Below are 10,678 nucleotides of genomic sequence, written 5' to 3' on the forward strand. Positions count from 1 at the left end.
GGTTTGATTGAATCCTTGCTCCTCTGTTGGTGGCACTGTTTGAGTAGGCTTAGAGGTGTGGCCTTGCTGGAACAAGTGCAGGCTCCGAGGCTTCCAAAGCCATGTGCCATTTCCAGTTTGCTCTCTGCTTCTGCTTCCAGATGCGAGCTGTCTGCCACTACTCTAGCTCCTATGCAGTACTGGCTGGTTTTGCATGACAACCTGACACAAGCTAGCATCATCACAGAGGAAGGAGCCTCAGCTGAAGAAATGCCTCCATGAGATCCAGCTACAAGGTACTTTCTCAATTAGTGACCAATGGGGGAGGGCCCAGCCTATTGTGAGTGGGGCCAACCCTGGGCTGGTGGTCCCGGGTTCTGTGTGAAAGCAAGCTGAGCAAGCCAGAGGGAAACAAGCTAGTAAGCAGCACTCCTCCATGGCCTCTGCATCAGCTCTTGCCTCCAGGTTCCAGCCCTGCCTGAGTTCCTATATTGATTTCTTCCACTGAAGGATAGTAATCTGGAAGTGGAAGCCGAATAAGCCCTTTCCTCCACAACTTGCTTTTTGGTCATGGTGTTTTATCACAGCCATAAAACCCTGATAAGACACATACCTTCACACTGCCCTGCTTCCCTGCTAGGATGGAAATGAACCCATCCTTCTCACAGGCCCAAATAGTCCTTCCTTCTAAAATTGCCTGGGTCACAGTGTTTCATCACAGAAATAGAAAATTAACTACGACGAGGATACTTTTATCCATTGGTGACCTATTTTTTTCCTCTATTATGAAAATAAAATCAATTTTTAAAATGAGTTAGCATGCAGAGGATTGTCTATATATTTTATTTACTTATTTATTGTGAAGTTTTTGTGTTATTATTTCTTTGTTTGCCTTTTGAGTCAGAGCTTATGTAGCCCATAGTGGCTCCAAACTTAATTTGTAGTTGAGAATGACCTTGAACTTCTGGTCCTGTTGCCTCTATCTCCCAAGTATTAGGATTACAGGTCTGTGGCACCACACCCAGCTTCTATGTATCTTATGTTAAGTGTGGAAGTTGTACTTTGTGATTCTAGTTGTCTTTGGCTAAGATCATGAGTGAGTCTGAGCAGACAGGGGCTTGAAATATTGCTTCAAAACAGAACTATCATCATTTTTACATCACAAAGTGGGCTCCTAAGATGGTGGTACAACTGCCAATACCCTACAATGGCTGAATTTAGCCAGGGAGATAACCACAAGGAAGCAGAAACCCAGCCACCAGCATTTCTTAGGAGCCCTAAGACTCAGGGACCTTGTTCATCAGACAACTGCAATTTCCTCCTCCTCCATAAACAGCCAGCCATCCTCCACATGTAAAAGGACGCCTGCTACCCATAAACTGGGTTGACTGCAACAGGTGCAGACCCCTCCCCACAGGGTTGGTCCAGGGACCGTGGGCTACCTAAGATAGGAGGGAAAATCTCCAACAGGGAGGAATCTGCCCGTAAGCCTTCAGGAGCCCTATGCCTATGCCCCAGCTAGGCTGCTGTTCTCTGAAGTCTGTCTCCCAGTAATGTTTTTTTACCCACACAGTGGTGCTGTTTAGTGGGTTTGCTGTCCTTGTTTACCACACGACCTTTCTTGAGCCCAGTGCTGAATGACCTGCCCACTATGTTGAGTTGGGTCTTATGGGGGCAAGGAGAGGAGCCTACCCAAGTGCCAGAACCTTAGGACTGGAAAGCTGGGAGTTAGAGAGCATTGCAGGGTGAGAGATGCACAGGAGTTGTGCTCCAGACCTAACTCCATCTTTACTCCTCCATCGGAGTAGCCACAAGTCTGTTTTTTACTATTATCTCTGTGACCTCTGGAAGTCAAATGAGCACAGCAGGGGGGCGTCTACAGGGATGAATCAAAGTGAGTGTAGGTAACTGCACATAACTCAGTGTGGAACATATGGCAGACATTTAAACAAACAAACAATAATGTCAAGCTTAGATTCCACATCAAGTTTTGTTAGGAGTTTTGCAATCACTAATTTGGCTCATTTTCCTTGTCAAAAGAGAAAATTAAACTGGACACAGTGGCAGATGCCTGGGGCCTAGCTCCTCTGGAGCTGAGAGGAAAGGATCATTTGAAACCAGGAGCCAAAGGATAAGAAGGCTTTACAGAGAAACCACGAAGAAAGCCTGGCCATCCCAGTCCTAGTACCTAGACCCAGCTCCGTCAAGAAGGTCTTACCAGGGTTCCATCTGTCAGGGTGCAACCGGAGAAGCGTTTTGCAAGAAACCCCTCAAAGTTAGTTGTTCTCTGAATCGCAAAAAGAAGCAACTTCACCTCAATTTCCTTAGCTCTGGCTCGCATGATTTTAGAAAGTTCTGTCCTTCAAAGTAAAGAAAGATACTGCTGTTAAACATCTTTCATTCAAGATACAGTAAAGTGGGCTGGAGAGATGGCTCAATGGTTAAAAGCATTTGCTGTTCTTGCAGAAGACGTGGTTCAGTTGCCAATCCCTACATGGTGGCTCACAACCATCTATAACTTTAGTTCCAAGAGAGTTTCTTCTGGCTCCCACAGGTACCAGGCATGCACATGGGGAACATAATACATGAAGGATATACATAAAATAAAAATAAATATATATGTATTCATGTATTAAATATATATCAAAGGAAATAGCTTATATTCATACAAGAAAAATTTGTAAGATCATTTCAAACTGAGGTCTATATTACCAACTCAATCTAAAGCCTAGGGAACAGAAATTTAATAGTCTTCCTTCCCACAGGGGGCACATCTAAGAACTTTCCTCAAACACTTGAACCCAAGGTAATACCAAGCCCTATACATGCTACGCTTTCTCTACGCATATATCTATGGAGAGGTTTGATTTATAAATTAGGCAGAGTAAGAGAGAATCAGTAACTTATACAACAAAACAACAGTTACAACAATATACTGTAATAAAAACTGTTTTCAAACTCATGAATTGTTCCACCATCTATGGAGAGTAAATCTACACATACAGGGAGACTATACACATAAAGAATTATAGATGCTAATCTGATAATATGGCTATTACTATGTTTATATCTCTATGTGGTTCTTTTTTGTTGTTGTTGTTTTGAGATAGGGTGTCACTGTATATATCCCTGACTACCCTGAAACTTGATAGATAGACCAGGGCCTCAAACTCAGAGATCTGTTTGCCTTAGTCTCCTGAATGCTGGGGATTAAAGGCATGCAGTATAATACCTCACCTATAACTTCAAATTTTTAGTCACTTGCTAATAACACAGGGCAAAACTTATTCCTATATATCTCACAAGTCATGAATTACTGAATTACAAAGCTCTTCATCTTCTAGAGAAGTCAATATACAGCTCTTCATCCAGATCAAAGACCCTAGAAATGCCCATTGGAGGCCCAGTGAAAGACAATGTTATATGCTTGGCTGCTTCTGCCTATGTGTATCGTACCTATGTACTCTGCTGCAGAATGCAGGTTTTTTAGTAACAGTAACAGGTGAGTACTGAGTAAGCACTAAGCTGTCATCATCTTCCCACACAAACGACAGAGCCAAACAAAGAGCCTGTGAGTGTGTCTGTAGAATGTTCGCCAAGATCCCCACAATGAAACTTAATAGACGCACTGCCCTAGCTGGGACAAGAGCAGGCAGCAATGCCTGCAAGACTTGCTGTCTTTAGTAAACTCCCCAGCTAGCTCACACCTCATTTTGCATAGGGCTGCCTGGCAAGTGTGCTCAACTGAAGCTGAGAGAAACTCTGTAAGTAATTTCTCAAGAAGTTCACTCTTTCTTTGCCAACAAGATTTGGGAGCTGACAACCACAACTAGCCATGAATGAATACTTGACTATTTTTTAAATACTGTATCTATAGGTTAGAGAGATGGCCCAGCAGTTAAGGGCATTGGCTGCTCTTTTAGAGGACTGGAGTTCAGCACTCCTCTGGCAGCCCACAGCCATAGGTAACTCCAGCTCCAAGGGATACTATGCCTTCTTCTGGCCCGTGTGGATACCAGGCATACATGTGGGGCACAGATATACATGAAGATGAAACATCCATACACATAAATATAAATAAATCTTTTAACAGATACTATTATCTCTGGTCTATATCTATGACAGCAAAGTTCCCTACCCAAAATGAACCCTAATGTAAACCATGGAGTTTGGTGAGCATGCTAAGGTAGGTTCAAGGACAGTAAGCATGCCACTGGAGGGAGGAAGAGCAGTGTTGGTAGTAAGGGGGCTTGAGGGGTGCATGGGAAATCTCTGTAATGACCACCTAATTATGATGTGAGCTTAAAACTGATATAAACATTTAAAAATCCATTTTTTAAAAATAAAATCAAGCCAGGTGGTGGTGGCACACGCCTTTAATCCCAGCACTTGGGAGGCAGAGGCAGGCGGATTTCTGAGTTCGAGGCCAGCCTGGTCTACAGAGTGAGTTCCAGGACAGCCAGAGCTACACAGAGAAACCCTGTCTCAAAAAAACCAAAAAATAAAATAAAATAAATAAATAAATAAATAAAATCAATATTGCATAAAAAACTTTTTGTCTCACAGTGTATACAGTTTAAAGATACTTTCTATCAGTTTGTAAGGAAGATTTGGGATAGGGTATAGCCAAATGGTAGAGAACTTGCCTAGTGTGCACAAGGCTCTGGGTTCAATCCCTAGCATCATGGGTGGGAAAGGGATACAGAGTGGGGAGAGAAAGAAAGGGAGAGACATAGGAGAGGGAGGGAAGGGGGAGAACAGAGACAGAACTGCCATAAATGATACTAAGACCACAGAGTCATTTTTAGATGCAGGTATTTTTCTTCCTGTAGTAACCTAAAAACAAATATAATTACATGCTGTTAGAATAGAACAAATAGCAATGAAAACCATTTACCATGCTGTTTGCTGTAGTTACAAATAAATAACAAAACAGTTTGACTCTAGCTTTATCTGTCTTGGATCTATCTGAGTTAACTTTGCTGGGGAGTAATTCTTCCATAACTTTGTAGCCTAGATTATACTTACAGATACAGCAGAGAGGAGGAATGGGAGGTCTTTAAAATGTCTAGGATGCTTAGATGCTAATATAAGAAGTCGCAGAATAGAAATGCTGTATTATGGAAATACATTCAACAAACTCTTTCCTTAGTGTCTGCCATGTCCTCCAAGAGAGACTACCCCTATCCTTAGGGAGCTATCCATCTAGGAAGTCAAGAGTCAAATGATGATGGATGGACACACTATGTACAGATGTACACAATCCAGAAGCAAGGGAAATGTGGGCATGATCAATCACTTTAGACAAATCTGACTGGTGAGGCCCAAACTGGTAAGAGAGGGCAGGCCAGCTGTTTGAGGCAAGGTCTAGACAATGGGGAAATCCTGGAGACAAAAGGAGAAGAGGAGACTATAGTTGGTGTGAGAGTGGTGCCAATTGCTTGTTTGGTAGAGACAGAAATGGTGTCCAATTTGCAGGACACATGGATACTAAGTCAGGCCTGGAAGCAGGAGACAGCTGAAATTTACCTCGTCACGTGGCAAAATTCTACTGAGATCCTCTCTGTCATGCACCACTCCCGAGGAAACATCCGGCCATACTTCTCTTCATAGTCCACAAGCTGGCGTTTCACCCAGGCATAGCGTCTGTCAATTTTGTCCAGCCAGGCGACCTCAGGAAGGAGGGAAGAAAACCACTCAGTGCTCAGAAATGGTAATAGTAAGCAGAACCCAGGACCCAAGAGAAAAAAAGACAGGCAGCTTCCATTTCTGCCACTGGAAAGGGTCTACACTACATTATTTCCTTGAACTGGGGGGTTCTCATCTGGGGACTTGGTTGCATACCAAGGGTCTGTGTATTCCCTAAAACTATACGCAAAGTGTTGTGCACAGGTACACTCTCCTAGGGGAGAAGATCTATGACTTCCATTAATTTCTCCAAACGGCCAGTCACTCAAAATGATGAAGAACCACTGACCTGTAAAGTCAGCCTGGGGATCTGTGGTTCAGTGCACAACAAATAGTTAACTGTATTAGTAAAGGGTAGCTCAGGAGGAAGGCAACATTAGTTTCTTTTTCAACAAAACTACATAGTTTCATCTGACCTCATCTGGTCAATACTTACATCTTGGTTTTCTTGAAAAAGTACTAGGTACTCTGATAGATGCTGTTTAATAAACTTTTTGATGATTTCTTGTTTGATTCTGGGGTCCAAAATATTAGCCACCAGGCATGCATCTCTCAGGACATTGCTGGGTCCTCCTGGCCTCTGGTAAAACAAATAGCATACACGAGTTCAAGTGGCAGACATGCCTGCGTATCTCCTGGCTGTAACAGCTGCTCCTTCCTTGCCTCTCACGGTTACTAGTGCTCTCCCTGGATGCCCAGTCTTGCTTCAGGAGACAGATATTTCAGTTACCTGCGCCCTAAGAAAAGAACATTAAGCTAGTCTTGCAATAGCCAACCTAAAACCTAGCCTGTGAATCCACAAGACATTCAAGAAAACAGAGCCAGAAAAGACCACAAGAAACTTTACTTTCTGAGTATCAAAACGGAATGTAACCTAAAAAGCCAGAATGACAACAGATTCTATTGAAGGGTCCAAAAGGCAGTGTCACTCACATGTGCCATTTCTTCCTGCTTCCGACCTTCCCAGGACCCTGTTGTATTGTTTGCTTGTGGTGTTGCCTGCCTGTCTGCCCTGAGACAAGACCTTGCTATGTAGCCCAGGCTGGCCCCAAACTCAGGGTCCTCTTCCTTCAGCCTCCCAAGTCCTGAGATCACAGGCATGCACTACCATACCCAACTGTCATTCCTGTTCTTAATGAGGTATATTTGTGACAAAAAGAATGATGGTTTTAAAAACCACACCCAGGTTCTAAACTGCCAGATTTGTTTCACTGATGGCCAAAGGTGAAGTAGCTATGGCACTGGCTCCATAACCTGAAGAGTTCATGTGGGGAGGGGCTGAATGGATACACCAGCTAAGAAGGCCTTGTTTACTACCAAAGCAACTGGATCTCACTGACCGGCTAGTACATCCTGAATGTATTACTGACCATGGTCCCTATAGGACAAAGAGTTTTGGAACCTGCTGGTTTAGCAAGATAGCCTGATAGCTTGGGAGATATTACTTAACTTCACCCAAAAAGCAATGGACTTGAATCAGGATGGGCATAAGTTCTTCTGAAGCTCTCCTCATTGTTTTTGTCAATTCTGTAAGTCTCCACTAATGTTCAGGGGTCACACAAGGTGCTGGAGCCCAAACTGTTTCAATGACCTGCTCCATTCTAAATGGCTATTCTGTTGTTCTCTGGACACACTGAATGTTTAACTCTGGCTTCAGGATGAATATATGTCAGCTCACTAACAAGTGATGGAGACCAACATCTATAGGCTCAGGGGCTCGAATTCTCTCATTTACAAAACATTTACTAGATTACCTTGGTTGTCTTAGTTACATTTCTATTGCTGTGAAGAGACACCATAACCAAGGCAACATCTAGAAGAAAGTTTATTGGGGCCCATGGGTCCAGCAGCAAGTGGGCAGGCCGGGTACAGGAGCAGTGGTTGAGACTTTACATCCTTATCCAAGAGTAGGAGGCAGAGAGACAGAGCCAGGAATGGAGCTAGCTTTTGAAAGCACAAAACCCTCCCCAAACCACAAAACTGGCATACCTCCTAATCCTTCAAAACACTTCTACCAACTGGAGACTAGTATTCAAACATATGAGCCTATGGGAGCCACTCCTTGTGCCACCATGCCAGGCTCAATGTTTTTTTTTAACATAAGGTATCTCCTGTGCAGCCCATACTGGCCTAGAACTCGCTGGGCAGTCCAAGCTAATTCATGATCCTTCTGCTTCAATCTCCAGGATCTGGGGTGGTAGGTATACCCACCAATCAATACTTAAAAAAAATATTCTTGGTTCTACTTTGCAAAACTTGTAGATTAGTATTGCAAGGACTTATAGAAAAATCAATAGCCTTTTAAAATGGAAAAAGAAAACTCTTAATTAATTCCCCCATTAAGAAATAGCCAGGAAGGGTAATAAAGCCAATAAACTCTTTTAACATCATACACCACTGGGACCATAGAGAGGGCAGAAGGGCCACAGTTAGATGACAGGCAAACAGTAAAGACAACCTTCGCCCATATCCTTCTGAAGCATCATGCAATGGGATAGGGCAGAGAACACAGGAAGTCAGTCACCTAGGAAGACAACTGTTCACAGCCACTAACTTGAAAAAGTAGCTACTAGCCAGGCAACCTCTTTCTGTTTCTCAGAAGTTCATTTTCCTATAGGATCAACAGGAATATGGCTTTCCAGTCAATTCCTTTCCAGAGCTACATCAGGGGACTAGAGAGATGAGATTCTCCAAGTAAGGGCTTTACAAATCATTAGACTCCTGGCAGCCAGCTGCAAAGCACGGAGGCGGTAAGGTCAGGAGCGGGTCTATAGAAAGCAATCTCCAAGCCAGGGCTGCCATCCCCACCTATTTCCTCAAACATAGCACAGAGGGAAAGCGATTAAAATATTTCCAGTTATTGAATTACAGAGCAGATTCAGGAAATGCTCCTTGGCTCCCAAGTGAATGTATATCCCCATCTCCACCCACAAAGCCCAGCGAGGAATGCTGCTGGCTGGGTGCTGCTTCACTTTTGCCTTCAACAATGCTTTCTCTTGAAATAGCTCAAATAATAGAGAAAACAAGCCTCTGCGGGTCCTGTCCTCCCGGACACGTGCAAAGCATTAAGATGACATCTGCTGCAGTGTGAAGGATGGGGCTGATAGCAGCACAGTGACAGCCAGGGGAGGGAGCCCGAGTGAGACATATACCCAACAGCTCCCAGGCGAAAGCCTGTAGGCCTCGCAGACACAACAGAGACAGCTCCACCACCAGCGAGCTCGAAAATCCCAGAGACGAGGATTCCCATCATTAAAAGTGAGTCTCTGGACTGTGTCATGAGAGTTACATAAGCTCCCAGACATGCCTCCCAGTTGTCTTTTCACCAAACCAAAACCAGTGTTATGTAACAATCCTAAAAAACATTAGAGTTTGAAGTTTGTTTGGTTGGGTTTTTTTTTTAAACACAGTTGGGAGGGGGGGTGAGTTTATAGGGCAGACAAGCTACAAGACTTGACACACATTAAATTAAACCAAATGAATGCCCATTTATTTTTTCCAGAAATAGAGTCTCACGTAGCCCAGGTTGCCTCAATCTCACTATGTAGGAAAGGATGAATTTCAGCTTCTGATTCTCTTGCCTCCACCTTCCTAGGGCTTGGATTATAGACATGAATCACCATACCCAACTTATTTGGGGCTAATGATCAAACTCAGGCCTCACGTATGCTTAGGTAAGAATTCTACCAACCAAAATTCCTGGCCTGAGTCCTCTTTCTGATGCTGGAGGGACACAGATAAATAATCAGCATTGCATCGTGACACTTAAAACAGGCTCATCTGAGTCGGCAGACCTTTGGCCCGTCCCAGCCAACACTTGTGGAGTGATACAACGTGAGTTAAGACTCATGTACCTCATACTCACTGCAGGGAGTGTGAATACTGTGATACTATCAGAGGTAAAATACAAAGCAGTACCTTGGTACCCTGCGAAGGAAATGCTTCTTCAAAATCAGCCAGGATTTGCTGTCCTAACTCTGTCTGCGCAGCCTTCACCCTGTGGGAGAAGGCACTGTATTAATGACTGGTGCCATTTTCAAATCCTCATATACAAGTGTGCGTGGACCCACAGGTCAAGAACTGTGGAGGTCTCTAGGGTTGTGCACGGAATTACCTGGGAATGAAAAGGTATATACAGCTAAGAAAGAGATGTCACATGGAAGCAGGGTTATGACAGGCATTTACCTTTTTATTTTTCTATTTTTTATTTTATTTTTTTTAGTGCTAGGGATTGAACCTATGCCTTGGGCATGGGAGGCAAGTGCTCTGCCACTGAGCTATGGTCTCAGCCCTTCAGGACACAGTTCTAGGTCACTCCTACCTACTATGAGGTATACTGGTTGAACTTGTATAAAATTTCATGTACCAGCAGCCTGATCAGACACAAATCTGTTGTATCACCAGAACAACTGTTTCCTATTCTATGGGTACATACTGGGAAGAGTAGTTCAGACTGTTTCAGGTGATTTTATATTTGCTTTTTATAATATTTTAATATAACATGTTAATTTGTATAACATTTTAAAACAACAAAAAGAATGTTCTCTAAGGCAAAGAAAAAAAGAGCAAGATGATCAATGAACTTCACTTTAAAAGTGAAGGGCATAATCCTGAAAGACCCCCAGAGCTAGGGAGACCCTCACTCAAGCCTTGGGATGATGTGACCACCCAATAACTCACGAGAGACCGATCTTGCTGCAAGTGCACGAGGTTTATTGGGGATAGGCCGGTACCGGGGCCGAGCTCGTAACCTTGCAGGCCAGAGGAGTTTGACCCCTGAACATAAGAAGTGAGGGGTATTTAAAGGGAAAAAACACAAACTAGGGGAGGGGTGAGGGGGTTACCAAGAAAACATAACAAAAAAACACTGGAAAATTTCAGAGGGACAGTCAGTTAGGGAGGGGAACATATTCCTTCTAGGAATGTAATCTTCATTTATCGGCAGAGCCTCGTAAACCAGTAGACCTTCATTCCTAGTTCCGTCCTCATTGTGGATCAGTCAGGAGGGGCA

The 10,678-nt window shown here is 43.6% G+C and overlaps 1 protein-coding gene across 1 annotated transcript in view; it reads right to left on the minus strand.

The window, feature by feature from the left end:
- The window catches only part of Vps53 (VPS53 subunit of GARP complex), a 135,372-nt gene that overhangs the window by 66,758 nt on the left and 57,936 nt on the right, over positions 1–10,678 (minus strand). Inside the window, exons 8-11 of the mRNA XM_031354443.1 lie at positions 9,586–9,664; positions 6,104–6,247; positions 5,509–5,651; positions 2,198–2,339 (exon numbers count right to left, since the gene is read on the minus strand). Of these exons, the coding sequence (XP_031210303.1) occupies positions 2,198–2,339; positions 5,509–5,651; positions 6,104–6,247; positions 9,586–9,664 (508 nt within the window). The remainder of the gene's footprint in view (positions 1–2,197; positions 2,340–5,508; positions 5,652–6,103; positions 6,248–9,585; positions 9,665–10,678) is intronic.

Source organism: Mastomys coucha, unplaced genomic scaffold (genome assembly GCF_008632895.1).
Source record: "Mastomys coucha isolate ucsf_1 unplaced genomic scaffold, UCSF_Mcou_1 pScaffold5, whole genome shotgun sequence".
Classification (NCBI taxonomy): Eukaryota; Metazoa; Chordata; class Mammalia; order Rodentia; family Muridae; genus Mastomys; species Mastomys coucha.